General features: G+C 31.0%; 1 protein-coding gene across 4 annotated transcripts in view; it reads left to right on the top strand.

The window, feature by feature from the left end:
- Window positions 1-18,933, top strand: part of LOC142229390 (uncharacterized) — a 41,301-nt gene extending 22,368 nt beyond the window's left edge. Inside the window, exons 4-8 of one of the 4 annotated variants that reach the window (XM_075299943.1) lie at window positions 3,494-3,647; window positions 3,818-3,953; window positions 10,790-10,855; window positions 10,953-12,101; window positions 18,618-18,933. In XM_075299943.1, the coding sequence (XP_075156058.1) occupies window positions 3,494-3,647; window positions 3,818-3,953; window positions 10,790-10,855; window positions 10,953-12,101; window positions 18,618-18,774 (1,662 nt within the window). In that variant the 3' untranslated portion in view covers window positions 18,775-18,933. Of the gene's footprint in view, window positions 1-3,493; window positions 3,648-3,817; window positions 3,954-10,789; window positions 10,859-10,952; window positions 12,102-12,576; window positions 12,784-18,617 lie in introns of those variants that run through there. The other 3 variants (XM_075299942.1, XM_075299945.1, XM_075299944.1) reach the window with 3 other exon arrangements.
- Window positions 18,934-20,347: the final 1,414 nt, after the last annotated feature.

Below are 20,347 nucleotides of genomic sequence, written 5' to 3'. Positions count from 1 at the left end.
AATTGGTTCATATCGGTCAAACTGGTTTATAATATATAGCCCCAATATGAAGCGATCCTCAGATTTGGCTACAGGAATCTCGTGGATGAGCACATTACATCCGATCCATTATATGCGTTCTAATAATCAAGCACAACCTTTATAATTATATAGCCCCCATAGACAAAGACTCCTTCTAATTAGACTTCTAGAGTCTCATAAAGGAAAACAATTTCATTCAATCCGTTTGAAATTTTAAAGCCAAATGTGCTAAGCGTTGTAGATTACACTCTGGCGAAACCAATTTTCGACAACAAGTTTGAAACTCTAATTCCCAACAGTGAGGCGTGGCGTACACAGACCTCAGGGAATAAACGTTATATAGATTTCTACACTGATGGCTCCAAATTGGATGTACAAATGGGTTTCGAAGTATATTCTAAAGAGCTGGAACTTCGAATAGCCAAAAAAATTACCTAATCACTGTAGTGTGTTTCAGGATGAAATATTAGCAATAAGGGAGGTGGCGAATTGCCTGAGAAGTAATATTCCAACAAATGTTGGCATTAATATATACCCAGACAGTCAAGTCAATCTGCAATAAAATCCTCTGTGTTCCTTAACTCGAAAACGGTCATAGACTGCCGCAAATCTCTCAACTAGATGGCTGAGCAGTACAAAATTCACCTATTACGGGAGCCTGGCCATTCAGTGGAACATATCGGGGAACTGCAAAGTTAGCAAGGCTAGGGACTACCTTACATATTCCAGGGGAACTACAATCTGGCTAACTGCAAACTCTTACTGCGTGAGAAAGCGTGAGTTATGAAGGCAAATGAGAATTGTAAAAAGGTTGTAAAGACACCAAGTAAGTATGGACCCATTTAAACTTAAACCGCACACTAGATATGCCAGAGTTCTCAAGACATGACTCCTGATATCTGCTATAGCGGGCCGTTACCTGATAGGCGATTTCGAAAAAACTATTGGCGCGAAGTATAATGTCTACTGTTTGAGCTGTCGTGATGCGGAAGAAAAGGAATCAATTAAACACCTCTTGTGTGAGTGTCCTGCATTTTGTGTTAGGTTAGGTGGCAGCCCGATGTATCAGGCTCACTTAGACTTTTCAGTCCATTGTGATTCCACATTGGTGAACTTCTCTCTTATCACTAAGTGCTGCCCGATTCCATGTTAAGCTCAATGACAAGGGACCTCCTTTTTATAGTCGAATCCGAACGGCGTTCCACATTGCAGTCAAACCACTTAGAGAAGCTTTGAAACCCTCAGAAATGTCACCAGCATTATTGGAGTGGGATAATCCAACGCCGAAAAACTGTTTAGTGTTCTGTTGAAGCAGGAATCCACGACCCACGACCTTGTGTATGCAAGGCGGGCATGCTAACCAATGCACCACGGTGGCTCCCTGCATTTTGTGTTAGGTGTAAGTGAATTTTAGGGGCATATATGTTAGCTTTAGACTACTGGCGGACCTGGAAAACGTTAACTTAAGCCGTCTGCTAATGTTTTTGGAACAATCTGGTTGGTTCAACAGAAGAAAATAATCGAGAAGGTTCAGTGGTTAAAACTAGAAGTGGCCACATGTAATAGGTACTTTTAGTTAATGTGGTATCAGAATGGACTGAATAGTCTAAATTAGCCTGAAACTTAATCGGGCTGCCACTTTAACCTAACCTTTGTTGCTAAAGTTGCTTCTTTCAGGCTAAATAGTGGGAACAAACATGGCACGGAAAACATAAACAAAGGCAATGCCTTTAGCAATAAAAACTTCGTTGACTTAAAATCTCGTTTCGTGAAAAGGAATACATTTTTTAATTAAAATTGACTAAAAACGATAAAAAATACCTAATTTACCTTCCAATTAGATGATTAATATCAACAATCACAATCTCAAGGATTTTCACAACAATCAAAATCTCAAGGATTAACACATACCCGGGAATGTAGTTTTTTTTGAGCATACACGCAGAGAAGAAACATGATTGTCACAATCCTATTCGAAGAGCAAAATAATATGATTGGAGATATTTTTGCGGCAACCATGTAACATTTTCACCTGCAACCACGTTGGCTCAGTGAACATGGTTCTAAGAAAAATAAAATTGTCCTCATCTAAAATGTTATTATATTAATAAAAAGAATTTTGTTTGAATCAAAATACAATGGTCACGATCTAAAATGTTATGGTATTCGTCAAAAATTTTTTTCTTCCAGTTAAAAGAACATGGTCACAACCTAAAATGTTTTGATCTTTATAAAAAAACCATTTTCGTCGTCGAAAAAAGGACGCCACTTGAGAAAAGAAAACACAAAATTAACTTTATTTATTTGTTTTTAATTATTAATAAACTAATTCATTGTTTATTTGTATTTACTATGTCGCTCAAGCAAACATCACATATTTTTACACATTCTATTTTGGTTCAATTTCAACAATAAGTAATTATTCCAAATTTACTTCGTACCCATCAAATGTACCAATGCAGACATCATGTAACTGCCAATAAATATAAATTATACAATATATCACAATGCAGAACAAAAAACAGGTACATTTTTTTCAATTACACTTTCCTTTTTTGTGTTCACATAAAACCACGTCCCGCTTCTGAGTAAATAAATTAACACAAAACACAGTAATTCCGTATTCTCCGTCCATTCCTAGAAACAATCAACACACGACTGACGCGCAAATTGAAAATCGTGTGTACCTGCTCAATATTTTTATAAAGTTCTTTTCGCTGCAAAAAATTAAATGGTCACGAAAACAATGTACATGGTCTTTATGGCCATTTAATGGTTCTAAACATGTCTATACGTAACCTATAAAAATAATTTTCTCTCTGCAAAAAAGGAAAAAAATTGAATAGTCAGGTACATGATTTTCCCGACCATATAATGGTCTCAAATTCTATCATTTAAATAATAGAACATGTTTGCGGCATTTGAGAACCATTTAAATGCTTATTGCCAACATATATTTTTCTCGGCTCGAAAATTATTTTTACAAAGACAAAATATATGGTTTTCGCGACAATTACATGCTCTATATATGCATTAAATGGATGCGGCAACCATGTCCAAACATTTTTTTGTGTGCGTGTATAAAATATACAAATTATTAACCAAAAGTTTCATTAATTTTACGAAAATGTGTATTGTGTGTAGGTGTGTGTTTTTTGTGTAGGGTTTAGTCTGCTCTGCAAATCTCTCAAGGAGATAACCAGACAGTTCATTATTTGCCAAAAAGGTGTGAGAAAAACCGCAAAATCGATTTTTAGTGGAATTTCATCCTAACTCGAAAACAGTTCACCCTCATACTTTCTTTTCATACTCACTGTATAACACAAACTCTAAATAAAACCCATAGAACATATGAACCACCTCCATCAACCATGCTAATTTTAAATTGTGGCTTTTTCATAAAAAAAACAAAAACTTTTTTTACCTTCGGCTCTCCCATGCGGCAATTATTCATCCTCCTGTGGCTTTACAGCTTGCCAAAGAAACCCAAACGGCAGCAGCAAATTACGAAAAGGCCAAATCCATACATGCTGCCGCCAAAGAAATGGTTTATTTAGCTGAACAAGGTTTGGGTGAGAAGTCTACATTGGATACAGCCTGCCAGGAGATGTTAAGTCATGCTGCCAGTGAGTAATAAAATTATTTATCATTCTTTCTATTCTCCCATAGAAAATACTCTACGTCTACTGATGATGCTACTAAATTTACTCATGTCCTGTATACGTGCGTCATTTTCTATATCGCTGGCACATCGATATTGCCAATGGAATATTAATATTCTTTTTTTTCTATATAGGCAAAGTTAATCAATCACAACTGGAGGTAACCGATGCCCGTAATTCATTGAAAATGTGTCAATTGAAGCTTGAAGTGGCTAATAATCGTGTAGGTAAATTACAAGGACAATTACGACAGGCCATAAAGGCATCCAGGTGAGTGTTAACAATATAATTGTGATAATCATAGAAAATGAAGAAAATAGTATTCAATTAACTAGAATTGTGGTAACTGGTGGTAGATGTTATGTGGTATAAGGGGAATACTTAATGACGGGAAGAAATTGCGATGATTTAATTTTTCGAAAATATCCTTGGATCCTACTCAAATTTTGATTTAAAGGAAAATTTAGAGAACTTACTCAACGGATTATGGACAGTCATCGTGGTATATACTGATAGGTATGCAGAGCGAAGCACAATCTTAGTAAAAAACAAGTACGGAAAGTCTAAAGTCGGGCGGGGCCGACTATATTATACCCTGCACCACTTTGTAGATCTAAATTTTCGATACCATATCACATCCGTCAAATGTGTTGGGGGCTATATATAAAGGTTTGTCCCAAATACATACATTTATGTTAAATATCACTCGATCTGACAGAATTTTGATAGACTTCTACAAAATCTATAGACTCAAAATTTAAGTCGGCTAATGCACTAGGGTGGAGCACAATGTTAGTAAAAAAATATGGGAAACATTTAAATCTGAAGCAATTTTAAGGAAACTTCGCAAAAGTTTATTTATGGTTTATCGCTCGATATATATGTATTAGAAGTTTAGGAAAATTAGAGTCATTTTGACAACTTTTCGACTAAGCAGTGGCGATTTTACGAGGAAAATGTTGGTATTTTGACCATTTTTTTCGAAATCGGAAAAACATATATATGGGAGCTATATCTAAATCTGAGCCGATTTCAACCAAATTGAGCACGCATAGCTACAATGCTAATTCTACTCCCTGTGCAAAATTTCAACTAAATCGGAGTAAAAAATTGGCCTCTGTGGTCATATGAGTGTAAATCGGGCGAAAGCTATATATGGGAGCTATATCTAAATCTGAACCGATTTCAATCAAATTTGGCACGCATAGCTACAATGCTAAATCTACTCCCTGTGCAACATTTCAACCAAATTGGGCCAAAACTCAGGCTATTAGAACCATATTAGTCCTTATCGGGCGAAAGATATATATGGGAGCTATATCTAAATCTGAACCGATTTCAATCAAATTTTGCACACTTAACAGCACTACTAATTGTACTCCTAGTGCAAAATTTCCAACAAATTGGGCCAAAACTCTGGCTTCTGGGTCCATATAAGTGCATATCGGGCGAAAGATATATATGGGAGCTATATCTAAATCTGAATCGATTTCAACCAAATTTGACACGCATAGCTACAATGCTAAATCTACTCCCTGTGCAAAATTTCAGCCAAATTGGGCAAAACTCTGGCTTGTAGGACCATATTAGTCCATGTCGGGCGAAAGATATATATGGGAGCTATATATAAATCTGAACCGATTTCAATCAAATTTTGCACACTTGACTATACGACTAAGTGTTATGTCTGTACAAAATTTCAAGCAAATCGGTATAAAACTCTGGCAGCTGGGTCCATATTAGTCCTTATCGGGCGAAAGATATATATGGGAGCTATATCTAAATCTGAACCGATTTCTTCCAAAATCAATAGGGTTCTATTCTGACCCAAATTAGGAACATGTGCCAAATTTGAAGGCGATTGGACTTAAATTGCGACCTAGACTTTGATCACAAAAATGTGTTCACAGACAGACGGACGGACGGACATGGTTATATCGACTCAGGGACCCACCCTGAGCATTATTGCCGAAGACACCATGTGTCTATCTCGTCTCCTTATGGGTGTTACAAACATATGCACTAAGTTATAATACCCTGTTCCACAGTGTGGCGCAGGGTAAAAATTCTTATGAAAAAAATTTATCGGGCGAAAGATATATATGGGAGCTATATCTCAATCTGAAACGCTTTCAGTCAAACTTGGCGTGCATAATAAGAATGTTAATTCTAAACTTTGTGCAACATTTTTAATATCAGAGTAAAACTGTGGCCTCTGTGGTCATATGAGACTTAATCGGGTGAAAGATATATATGGCAGCTATATCTTAATTTTAACCGATTTAAACCAAATTTGGCACACTTTACGACTTCGTACTACTTGAACAATATTTGAAGTAAATCAAGGTACTCAACTCTGGCTTCTGGGTCATAAAAGTCGTATCGAGCGAATGATATATATGGAAGCTATATCTAAATCTGAACCGATTTCTTCCAAAATCAATAGGTTTCTATTCTAACCCAATCGGACTAAAACTGTGACCCAGACTTTGATCACATGGCTAGATCGACTCAAGAGCCGGTCCTGAGCATTATTGGCAAAGACACCATGTGTCTACATTAATAGAAACAAGTATATACGGCCCTAAGTTCGGCCAGGCCGAATATGTACCCTCCACCATGAATTGCGTAGAAACTTCAACGAAAGACTGTCATCCACAATCGAATTAATTGGGTTGTGGTATCTTAAAACTTCTTAAGATCGTTTTCTAAATTGTTAGTTAGTCCATACGTGGTATATATTAGACAAAAAAGGTATGTATAGGCAAGTCTACAAATAATTACGAATCGATATGGACTGAATTGAAATATGGGGGTCGCTTATATGTGGGCTATATACAATTATGAATTTGATATGGACCAATTTTTGTGTGATTGGGGATCGATTTATCTGAGGACTATATATAACTATAGACCGATATGGACCTAGTTAGACATGGCTGTTAACGGCCATATACTTGCACAATGTACCAAATTTCAACTGACTCGGATGAAATTTGCTCCTCCAAGTGGCTCCAAAACCAAATCTCGGGATCGGTTTTTATGGGGGCTATATATGATTATGGACTGATATGGACCACTTTTGGCATGGTTGTTAAATATCATATACTACCACCACGTACCAAATTTCAACCAGATCGATTGAATTTTGCTTCTCCGAAAGGCACCGGGGGTTAAATCTGGGGATCGGTTTATATGGTGGGCTATATATAATTATGGACTGATATGAACCAATTCCTGCATGGTTGTTGGATACCATATACTAACATCACGTACCAAATTTCAACAGAATCGGGTGAATTTTGCTCTTCCAAGGGGCTCCGGAGGTCAAATCTGGTGATCGGTTTATATGGGGCCTATATATAATTATGGTCCGATTTCGACCAAGTTTTGAATTAGTGTTTGAGGCCATATATTAACACCACGTACCAAATTTCAACTGAATCAGATGAATTTTGGTCTTCCAAGAGGCTCCGGAGATCAAATCTGGTGATCGGTTTATATGAGGGCCATTAGCGTAGCTAGACAATTTTCCTAGGGGGGGCTATAGCCCCCCTAGCTAAAAACTTATATTTCATTTATTTATATTTCAATTAATGTTTTATTTCATAAAAAATTTGGAAGTTCTTCCAAAGACACAACTTTAAAAGCACTTCCAGAAGATGTACTCCCAATGATATTCTTTATTTTAACTACTCAGGAAGTTCTTTAAATTCAATTTTTTTTAACTTGGTTTTTTCATACTTTTAATGGGAAATTTTAATTTTTTTGTTTCAAATAACTTAAAAACGAAGTAAGAATTCATAAAATGGTACAAATAATTAAAATTTTGTCGAAAAAATTCTAAATCCATTCTGAAAAATTTGTGAATTTTTGAAAATATTTGAGGTCAAACGTTTCCGACAAGCATTAGAATCCATTCAAAATTATAAAAATTATTTATTTGACAAAATATAACAGAATTTTTAATTTACATTCAAAACATTGAATTCGGATCACACCTAAAGAAGTGATGCAAATTCAGTGCAACGGTTGTTGAAATGGAGGACTTCCGTCCTATGACAAGCCCATGTTAAATTCAACGCTTCTTCGCCAATTTTGCACCACTTCCGGATCCAAAAAGATCATTTTCATTACTTTTTTGGCGACGCTTTTTTGGCTGGGCTTGTTTATTTTTTATAAAAATGGAAAATCGTAAATAGGTTTTCAAATTCTGGGGGGGGCTAAAATTTTTCTGGGGGGGTCTAAGCCCCCTCCCCAGAGGCCTTCCTACGCTTATGATGAGGGCTATATATAATTATGAACCGATATGGACCAATTTTTGCATGGTCATTAGAGACCATATACTAACACCATGTACCAAATTTCAGCCGGATCGAATGAAATTTGCTTCTCTTAGAGGCTCTGCAAGCCAAATGAGGGGATCGGTTTATATGGGGGCTATATATATTTATGGACCGATGTGGACCAAGCCAAATTTGGTTTATATGGGGGCTATACGTAAAAGTGGACCGATATGGCCCATTTGCAATACCATCCGACCTACATCAATAACAACTACTTGTGCCAAGTTCCAAGTCGATAGCTTGTTTCGTTCGGAAGACGGAGGACGGACATGCTCAGATCGACTCAGAATTTCACCACGACCCGGAATATATACACTTTATGGGGTCTCAGAGCAATATTTCGATGTGTTACAAACGGAATGAAAAAGTTAATATAACCCCATCCTATGGTGGAGGGTATAAAAATTGCATTTCACAATCGTGAACGGAATGTTCACGGGCGTTCACGATTTCATGAACGGCATTCATTTTCCTTTGGCCATTAAAAGTCTTAAAATAATCGTTTGACGTTGTTATGGTAACTCCGCCGTTGGTGCAAAGTACTAAGGCGACTGTTAACGCGTATAGTGCAGGCAACATAGGTTCGAGTCACGGTAACGGAAATCTTTTTTATTTTTGGTTATAAATTCGTAACCATTACGTTTTTAGATCATGAACGCTGGTTGTTGTTTTGACAACGTATGGTGTCATTTTTACGTTGTCGGATTGACCCTATCTGTTCTCAGTATGACAACACATGTGTGTTGATTCACTCAAAAAAAAGTGAACTCTCTATTTCACTAAAGCCAATTTAACTTTATTTTAGTTCATGGAATTATTATGTTTAGAGAAAGTTTTCTTTACTCTAATAATTTTTTGTGTACGTTAGTTAAATTAACTAAACCCGAGGAAAAAAATGTGCTCCAATGAAGCATAAAGATTAACTAAATTCGTGTCTTCCACAAAATAGTTCAGAATTTCTTTAAATTTGTAAATTTTACCAAAAATGTGTTCACCATGAACTTCGTATGTCACTAAAGACATTCTTGCAATTTTGAACTCCAAGTTTTTCCTTCAAACTACAAAATTTTCTTTAACAAATGAAAAAACTTAGTTATGTCTAATAAATTTTATTGAATTTGTCGAAAAATATGTACTTATTTTTATGACATCGGCGTGATGCCAACGTTTGTAATACTGTTTAGTTAAAATTTTCTACAAATATTCAAAATTTTCTAAAATTAACCGAAAGTTTTCTTCCTGGTGGGTTCACTGTTTTTTCAGTGTTCACTTTGATTTTTTCTATGGATGTATCCCGTCTCTTTTTGTATGTTGCAAACATATGCACTAACTTATAATACCTCACAGTTCCACATTGTGGCGTAGGGTATAACATACATAAGGGAAACATTTAAATCTATCTTTGGCCATGAAAAAGCCTTAAAAATTCGCAAGACGTTGTTATGGCAACTCCGGCAGTGGTACACTTAGGGGCTGGCCTTGGGTGGTGTGGCCCAGGTTATACAAACGATGAAAAAATATCGCTTTACTTTGTTGCATTACATATCAGCTACCCAATAGTAGAGGTGTGCACGTGAGTAATATTTTACTCACGCACACTCACGACGAAGAATCCTTATTCCCGCACACTCACGCACGATATTTTTTGGTAGGACTTACGCTCACGCACGAAAATCTTTTAAATGTCGTGACTCACGAAAAATGTCGTGACTCATGAGAAACCTCGTAATTTCATGAGTAATTTTCCTATAGAACCTGACTGAAAACATGAGTATGATAAAAAGCGAGAGCGTTATACAACTCTTAACACCTAGGATGTCACTAAAATTATAATTGAATTAAACTAGTAAGCATTTTATGTTCGTAAGGGGGATTAATTTCGTGAGCGTGTTTTTGCGAAATTCGATACCCACTCACAGTCACGAAGATATTATTTTCGTGACTCACGCTCACGCACGACATTTGTTTGGTTAATCACGCTCACACACACTCACGGAAATTTCGTGTCACGTGCACACCCCTACCCTATAGTGCCGTTCGTAACGAAATTTCGTTGATTAATTGAACAGTATAAATTTATATATGCATATATGCCAGAAGCAGAGAATGAAGCCGGTGAGTCGCGTTCCCGATATTAGCCGCCGCCGAACCATTTTTGCAGTAGATGCCGTCGTCAATTATTTGGACTCATCTCAACTCAAATTTTACCCCCAAAAATATTTCTTAAATAATAAAATTTTATTGTAGATATTGTATTTTCTGCCAAAATTTTAAACCGTCAGTCAATATAAAATTATTATGATAACTTTGCAAAAATCTCGCTCAGGAGATATTGTAGGGCATTAGATCATTCCGTCAAGACGCCACCGCTGAAACGCAGAAATGAAGGAAATGGAATTGAAAAAAAAAAACAATAATGGACATATTTTAATTAGATGTGGTTACCTAGTTTTGGATGGGTATTTATTTCAATCTTCTATCAAAAATAATTTATTGCTATGTATCTAAAATAATTTTGTAAAAATTTTCCTCTAAAGAGATGAATAGAATGAAAATTTTATTGCAAGATTGGTTGTACATTTAATCTTACAAACGTTTGGATATTTTTAATTTTATTTTTATTTTTTATTGAAGATATCCAGCCTCCGGTTGAAAAAACAAAAAGCACATTTTTAGCCTTAGTTTTATTTTATTTTGAATTCTTCCAAAATGCACAATTATTATTTTTATTTGTTTATTTATCTTTTTGTTTAATTTTAGTTTTAATATTAGACGAAATTTACTTTTAATTAATTTATTGGCATATCAACATGACTTGAATCATTTGTTGTAAGTAAATGTCATGAAATTTTACTTGTATTTTTTCAAATTGAAATTATTGAAATTTTTAAACGCCAAAAAACATTCTCAATTTCTTTGCCAGGCCCTATTATGAGACCCGAGCCAATTACAATGGTATACTAAAATCGCAAAAGGAGAAAATAAATAGTCTGGAGAATAAAGTAGCGGAAGCCAAAATGACATACAATGAGGCATTAAAGAATCTGGAACAGATATCCGAAGAGATACATCGTCAACGACAGCAACAACAACAGAATTTACTAAACTATGAGACCATGATGAAACAGGTGGAAGATACAGCTTCAAATTATACATCGTCCTCGGGAGATATGGGCACGTTCCAGCAGTTTTCATGTGACATAGATACCAGTGATGAATATCTCGAGATGCCCGATAAATTGAGCACCAACTCCAGTCCCATACGCCAAAGACATCTGGATGAACATGAATGCCCGCATTTGCTACAAGATTTTGAATCTGTCCTAACATTTCCCCAAAAAATTGCCGGTGGTATGCACAAATCGGCAAGTACAAGTAATACCAGCGATAATTTATTTGCCCAGGCCCAATTGCATGGACCCTACGATGTTAAATGTTGTTCCTCCATTGGTAGTGGGCAAAATCTGAATACGGACAATAGTTCAAGCACCGGAAAGGGAGGTGGAGGGAGTAGCAGCGGTGGAGGTGGGGGCGGGCGTTTAGGTAGTCATAGCATGGGTGGCGATAATGATGATCACGATATAGAACAATGGACCGAAATTCGCCTTTCACATTCGGAAAGTACAAGTTCCAGTTATTCCAATCAAAGTCTACTCCATGACCATGCTGCCGATGACGCCCAATCCCACCACTCATCATCATCCTCATCGGATGAACCCAAACGTAAGGTGACCTGCACAACAATATTCCAAGAAGACCAGCTAAATCGAAAGCAATCCCTTACACAATGGCTATCGCGATCGAATAGTCTGAAAGTGGGTGGGAGACGGCAATCGCTTGATCTTCTTATCGATGCCAGTGATAAAGTCAAAGATGTTTTCTCCTTTGGTTTTCAAAAAGTTGGTCGTTCCCTGGAACGCCGCAACAGTGAGTCCGAGATGAATAACGAATGCAGCGGCAATGGAACAAATAGTACGGCCAGTGGTACTGGCTCAGTTCTAGGTGGGGGAGGTAGCCACACATCCTCGACTTCGAATACCACATCGGCTGGTGATTTCTTTCTCTTCTCCAGGTCAGTAGATGAAGACCCATCCAGAAATGAGCATGATTTAAGTCGTAACTGCACTCACACAAATACTAGCATTGGTTCTACCATCACCACTACTACTAATACAAATAAACAAAATAATAACAATTGCAATTATCAAAAAATCAATAACAATAAAGCTTTGCACAAAAAGACTGGACTATTTGGAGCTATACAAAATCATTTCACTCGACTTAAATAATTTTTCAAAATTTATTTTGGAGTGAAACAAACTACAAGCACAATTCTTTTTTACTCAATCTATACAAAATTCGATTTAAAAAGAAACAAAAACTACAACAACAAAAATATCATACAAAATGTCCAACACTGTCAAAAAAAATACTCGATTTCATCTCACCTTTAAGATTTGAAAACCATTTTGTAATTTTCAAAATTCTCAAAATATCCAATTCAAATATTTTTTCCCCGCTCTAAATGTACTTCTTATTTTTTCCAGAGGCAAGTACTACTGATTGGCTTTTTCGTAGATGTAGCTCTTTTTTGAGTTTTCCTCTCTTGTTTTTCCATTTTTCTCTTTCTCTCCCAGTTTCTTTCTGTCACTTGAATTTTCTATTTAAAAATTTATCCAATCCAAGTTTTTTCTTTTTTTAATCATATTTCTTTCTCGATGTAATTACCAAACTTTGTTATTATGCATTTTGTATACTCAGCATGTTTTTCTTTAAACAAAAATAATAAATTATAATAATATTTTATAAATTGTATATAAGTTATAACACTAATTTAAGTTCAAGTTTTATCTATATTAAAAATTAGTATAAATAACACAATAGCAAACACATTGAAAGTTCGTCCGCACTGAATCTTATGTACGCTGAGTTCGTCTGGATGTCAATTTTTTTTTTGAAAATTCGGAAAACTTTTCAACATAGCTTTTTCGGTGATGAAAATTCAACATTTAACATACACAGTTTCTCGATTTTTTTTTGGTTAAGGCTGGTACTACACCGCGGTTGCCACAATTGGTAGAATTCTACCAAAAATGGTACATTTTTCATTATTTGGTAGATTGGTAGAATTCTTGATGTTTTGGTAGATTTTACAAAATATTCCCTTCCAACTAAGAGGTACTCACAAATAAAATTTTGACAAAATTTTCTATAGAAATAAACTTTTGAGAAAAATTTATATAGAAATAAAATTTTGAGAAAAATATATATAGAAAAAAAAATTTTGAGAAAATTTTGTAAAGAAATAAAATTATGAGAAAATTTCTATAGAAATAAAATTATAAGAAAAGTTCTATAGAAATAAAATTTTGAGAAAATTTTCTATAGAAATAAAAGTTTGACAAAATTTTCTATAGAAATAAAATTTTGACAAAATTTTCTATAGAAATAACATTTTGAAAACATTTTGTATAGAAATAAAATTTTGACAAACTTTTCTACAGAAATAAAATTTTGAGAAAATTTCCATAGAAATAAAATGTTGAGAAAATTTCTATAAAAATAAAATTTTGGGAAAATTTCTATAGAAATAAAATTTTGAGAAAATTTTCTAAAGAAAAAAATTTTAACAAAATATGCTATAGAAATAAACTTTTGAGAAAAATTTATATAGAAATAAAATTTGGAAAAAAATTTTCTATAGACATAAAATTTTGAAAACATTTTGTAAAGAAATAAAATTATGAAAAAATCTCTAAAGAAATAAAACTATGAGAAAATGTCTATAGAAATAAAATTTTGACAAAATTTTCTATAGAAATAAAATTTTAAGAAAATTTTCTACAGAAATAAAATTTTGACAAAATTTTCTATAGAAATAAAATGTTGAGAAAAATTTCTATAGAAATAAAATTTTGACAAATTTTTCTATAGAAATAAAATGTTGACAAAATGTTTAATAGAAATAAAATTTTGACAAAATTTTCTATAGAAATAAAATTTTGACAACATTTTCTATAGAAATAAAATTTTGACAAAATTTTCTATAGAAGTACAATTTTTTAGAAAAAATTATATAGAAATAAAATTTTGAGAAAATTTTCTATAGAAATAAAATTTTGAGAACATTTTGTAAAGAAATAAAATTATGAGAAAATTTCTATAGAAATAAAACTTTGACAAAACGTTCTATAGAAATAAAATTTTGACAAAATTTCCTATAGAAATACAATTTTGAGAAAAATTTATATAGAAATAAAATTTTGACAATTTTTTCTATAGAAATAAAATTTTGAGAAAATTTTCTATAGAAATAAAATTTTGAGAATATTTCTATAGCACTAAATTTTGAGAACATTTTCTAAAAAAAAATTTTAACAAAATGTTCTATAGAAATAAACTTTTGAGAAAATATAATTGAGAAATAAAATTTGGAAAAAAATTTTCTATAGAAATAAAATTTTGAGAACATTTTGTAAAGAAATAAAATTATGAAAAAATTTCTAAAGAAATAAAATTATGAGAAAATTTCTATAGAAATAAAATTTTGACAAAATTTTCTATAGAAATAAAATTTTGACAAAATTTTCTACAGAAATAAAATTTTGACAAAATTTTCTATAGAAATAAAATGTTGAGAAAAATTTATATAGAAATAAAATTTTGACAAAATTTTCTATAGAAATAAAATTTTGACAAAATTTTCTACAGAAATAAAATTTTGACAAAATTTTCTATAGAAGTACAATTTTGAGAAAATTTTCTATAGAAATAAAATTTTGAGAACATTTTTTAAAGAAATAAAATTATGAGAAAATTTCTATAGAAATAAAACTTTGACAAAACGTTCTATAGAAATAAAATTTTGACAAAATTTTCTTCAGAAATACAATTTTGAGAAACTTTTCTATAAAAATAAAAATTTGAGAAAATTTTCTATAAAATAAAATTTTGAGAAAACTTTCTATAGCAATAAAATTTTGAGAAAATTTTCTATAGAAATAAAATTTTGAGAAAATTTTCTATAGAAATAAAATTTTGACAAACTTTTCTATAGAAATAAAATTTAACAAATTTTTCTCTAGAAATAAAATGTTGACAAAATTTTGGAACAAATAGTACGGCCAGTGGTACTGGCTCAGTTCTAGGTGGGGGAGGTAGCCACACATCCTCGACTTCGAATACCACATCGGCTGGTGATTTTGAGAATATTTCTATAGCACTAAAATTTTGAGAACATATTCTAAAAAAAATTTTAACAAAATGTTCTATAGAAATAAACTTTTGAGAAAAATTTATATAGAAATAAAATTTGGAAAAAATTTTCTGTAGAAATAAAATTTTGAGAACATTTTGTAAAGAAATAAAATTATGAAAAAATTTCTAAAGAAATAATAAAGAAAAAATTTCTAAAGAAATAAAACTATGAGAAAATTTCTATAGAAATAAAATTTTGACAAAATTTTCTATAGAAATAAAATTTTAAGAAAATTTTCTACAGAAATAAAATTTTGACAAAATTTTCTATAGAAATAAAATGTTGAGAAAAATTTCTATAGAAATAAAATTTTGACAATTTTTTCTATAGAAATAAAATGTTGACAAAATATTTAATAGAAATAAAATTTTGACAAAATTTTCTATAGAAATAAATTTTGACAACATTTTCTATAGAAATAAAATTTTGACAAAATTTTCTATAGAAGTACAATTTTTTAGAAAAATTTATATAGAAATAAAATTTTGAGAAAATTTCTATAGAAATAAAATTTTGAGAACATTTTGTAAAGAAATAAAATTATGAGAAAATGTCTATAGAAATAAAACTTTGACAAAACGTTCTATAGAAATAAAATTTTGACAAAATTTCCTATAGAAATACAATTTTGAGAAAAATTTATATAGAAATAAAATTTTGACAAAATTTTCTATAGAAATAAAATTTTGAGAAAATTTTCTATAGAAATAAAATTTTGAGAATATTTCTATAGCACTAAATTTTGAGAACATTTTCTAAAAAAAAATTTTAACAAAATGTTCTATAGAAATAAACTTATGAGAAAATATAATTGAGAAATAAAATTTGGAAAAAAATTTTCTATAGAAATAAAATTTGGAAAAAAATTTTCTATAGAAATAAAATTTTGAGAACATTTTGTAAAGAAATAAAATTATGAAAAAATTTCTAAAGAAATAAAATTATGAGAAAATTTCTATAGAAATAAAATTTTGACAAAATTTTCTATAGAAATAAAATTTTAAGAAAATTTTCTACAGAAATAAAATTTTGACAAAATTTTCTATAGAAATAAAATGTTGAGAAAAATTTATATAGAAATAAAATTTTGACAAAATTTTCTATAGAAATAAAATTTTGACAAAATTTTCTATAGAAATAAAATTTTGACAAAATTTTCTACAGAAATAAAATTTTGACAAAATTTTCTATAGAAGTACAATTTTGAGAAAATTTTCTATAGAAATAAAATTTTGAGAACATTTTGTAAAGAAATAAAATTATGAGAAAATTTCTATAGAAATAAAACTTTGACAAAACGTTCTATAGAAATAAAATTTTGACAAAATTTTCTTCAGAAATACAATTTTGAGAAACTTTTCTATAAAAATAAAAATTTGAGAAAATTTTCTATAAAATAAAATTTTGAGAAAACTTTCTATAGCAATAAAATTTTGAGAAAATTTTCTATAGAAATAAAATTTTGAGAAAATTTTCTATAGAAATAAAATTTTGACAAACTTTTCTATAGAAATAAAATTTAACAATTTTTTCTCTAGAAATAAAATGTTGACAAAATTTTCTATAGAAATAAAATTTTGAGAAAAATTTATATAGAAATTAACTTTTGAAAAAAATTTCTATGGAAATAAACTTTTGAGAAAAATTTCTAAAGAAATAAAATTATGAGAAAATTTCTATAGAAATAAAATTTTGACAAAATTTTTTATAGAAATAAAATTTTGACAACATTTTCTATAGAAATAAAATTTTGACAAACTTTTCAATAGAAATAAAATTTTGAGAAAATTTCTATAGAAATAAAATTTTGACAACATTTTCTATAGAAATAAAATTTTGACAAAATTTTCAATAGAAATAAAATTTTGAAAAAATTTCTATACAAATAAAATGTTGAGAAAATTTTCTAAAGAAATAGAACATTAAAAAAATTTTCTATAGAAATAAAATTGTGACAAAATTTTCTATAGAAATAAAATTTTGGCAAAATTTTCTATAGAAATAAAATTTTGAGAAAATTTTCTAAATAAATAAAATTTTGAGAAAATTCCTATAGAAATAAAATTTTGACAAAATTTTCTATAGAAATAAAATTTTGACAAAATTTTCTATAGAAATAAAGTTTTGACAACATTTTCTATAGAAATAAAATTTTGACAAACTTTTCTATAGAAATAAAATTTTGAGAAAATTTCTCTAGAAATAAAATTTTGACAAAATTTTCAATAGAAATAAAATTTTGAATAAATTTTCTATAGAAATAAAATTTTGACAAACTTTACTATAGGAATAAAATATTAGCAAAATGAGTTTTGGCTCGAGTGGCAACCGTGTACTACAATGAAGAAAAATATTTAGGTGATAGTAAAGATTATCCTAAATTTTTTGATGCGAAATTTACAAAATATTAAAGACAAATTTCTTTAAAATAATAAAATTTTAGTTAAAACAAGTTTATAATCTTTTCTTCAAAAAAAGTTTTTACTTTGGGGACAATGGGAGTCCGCTTTTGAGAGGTTTTACTGTATATTCTTGTTTTGGGGAAAATTCTAAGACGATATAACCATGTCTTTCCGTCTGTATTTCTGTTGTAATCGCGCTACAGACTTGAATAATGGCGCTATCGTGTTGGAATTAGTTAGTTTTTTGCTTGCCATGTTCGAATATGGGTTTTATCGGTCCTGGTTTGAAAAAAAATTTTGACAAAATAAATATAAATATAAATCGACCCTCCCCCCGCCCCCAATTTTGGGCTTTTAATTTACATCGGATTTTATTGAAAATGTGTGTCTAGAGGTAGTTTGGGACCACAGATAATTGCACTGAATGTGGTGCGTCTCGATTGTTGTTTTGGTATAGACCCATTTGATTTCATGGACTTCTAGAAATCGAAATTTGTATTCAATTTGCCTGAGATTGGAAATTTAGTGTTTTTTTACGACCATGAATAGCTGTGATGAATATGGTGTGTATTAGTTCATGTTGTGGTATAGACCCTATATAGACCGATCTCCCGATTTGACTTCTTGGCCTTCTAGAAGCCGCTATTTATACCGGATTTTCCTGAAAATTAATATCTAATTAGGACCACAAATAGATGTTTTGAATATGATGTGTATTTATCCATACCATCCACAAATATGTGAGATGTTTAATTTGAATAGATTTTACACAATTTCAAGCTAATTTCAAGATTTTAATGAGATATTCCGCGAATTGTAAGCAAACTATCATATAGACATAGACTGAGTATACACACTTGCATAAGTATACAAAGAAATTCTGTTCAATGATATTATTCTAAATATTTTTTTTATGATTTCTCCACAGATCTGAACCCAAAGAATTACTCTCCGATGAACAAGTGGAGAATCTCTTACTTAACCATACCGTGGATGAGAATGGAACGATAATTGTGGAAGAACTGAAATCACCATTGCAGCAGCCAAGTGGTAACAAATATGGCATACCATCACTTTTAGTTTAAAACTTGAAACGCATGCATTGGAATTGATGGCGAACATCTTTTGTTTAAATTTTGAATTTATATTTTTTGTATTTCTTTAACAATTGGTTATTATAAATATATTTAAGAAACATATCAGATCATTGCTGTAATTCGAAATATAACAGAAAATACCTTAAATACGACAGAGTGAAGGGACGTTCACCATAATAAGAAGGGTATTGAAGAATTTCTCGATTTTTTGAGGAATTAAATTTTCTTTGTTTGTACGAAAATAAAAACTATTTGAATTAATTTTCGGCTACCTAAGCCTCTTCTACTAAGCGAAATCGGCTGTAATGGAAAAGACAGAAGAGGAAAGATGACTTTCACAAAGTTTTATTGCGAAACTGCGAATTCGTAAAACCTGATTTCTTGTGATATTCCATAGATTGAAAATAATTTGTTACCTTTTTATTTACAAAACAAATATATAAAAATATTATTTTTTTAATTAGATATTTAAACATAACTTTTAGTTAATTTTGCATATATTTTATAAAGAACATTAAAGCTAAATAAAAAAATAAAAAAAAAAACGTTTTATAAATACAAAATAGAAAATCATCAAATATACAACATCTATATTTCATATTATTATGACTTAGAATTTTATTAAAAGCTAAAATTATATTAAATCAAAGACAAGAACAACCATTGATATTAAATGACATTTGTTAGTGAAATTTAAATAATTTATTGTAAGCATTAAAGCGAAATTGTCAGTTGAGAGGAAAGATGTCTTAAAAATAATTCTATCTATGTACGTTACAACAAATTATATATAATTAATTAGTAGCATATTGAAAATAAAAACTGCATTAAATTATACAATTCAATTATGTATTATTACAAATATTTAAGAATTATACAAAAAAAACAATAATAAATTAAATAGTTGCTACAAAAACAAAACACATTCGAGTTTTGTATTCTCTGGTTTATATTTATGATGAGTTAATTAAGAGGATATATGTTCGGATTTTCCACCAAAAATTGCAAATTCAAAGTGAAAATTTATGCATGAAGATTACACTTAGGTTAGGTTAGGTTATGTGGCAGCCCGATGTATCAGGCTCACTTAGACTATTCAGTCCTTTGTGATACCACAGTGGTGAACTTCTCTCTTATCACTGAGTGCTGCCCGATTCCATGTTAAGCTCAATGACAAGGGACCTCCTTTTTATAGCCGAGTCCGATCGGCGTTCCACATTGCAGTGAAACCATTTAGAGAAGTTTTGAGACCCTCAGAAATGTCACCAGAATTACTGAGGTGGGATAATCCACCGCTGAAAAACTTTTTGGTGTTCGGTCGTAGCAGGAATCGAACCCATGACCTTGTGTATGCAAGGCGGGCATGCTAACCATTGCACCACGGTGGCTCCCCAGATTACACTTACTGCCAATACAAACCCATCACTCTTTAAGAAGCCCAATTCGAGACCAGGTCCCGCTTCGAAAACGGCAAAAAATTATGTGCTCCCGATCTTCATTCTAATTTCTGTTTTTAATATTCTATGATACCAAGCTTCGAATTCAAAAAAATAAAATTCTG

This window comes from Haematobia irritans, chromosome 3 (assembly GCF_050003625.1).
Source record: "Haematobia irritans isolate KBUSLIRL chromosome 3, ASM5000362v1, whole genome shotgun sequence".
Classification (NCBI taxonomy): Eukaryota; Metazoa; Arthropoda; class Insecta; order Diptera; family Muscidae; genus Haematobia; species Haematobia irritans.
The sequence above is the reverse complement of the archived record's forward strand: the minus strand, read 5'-3'. Positions and strand labels throughout refer to the sequence as shown.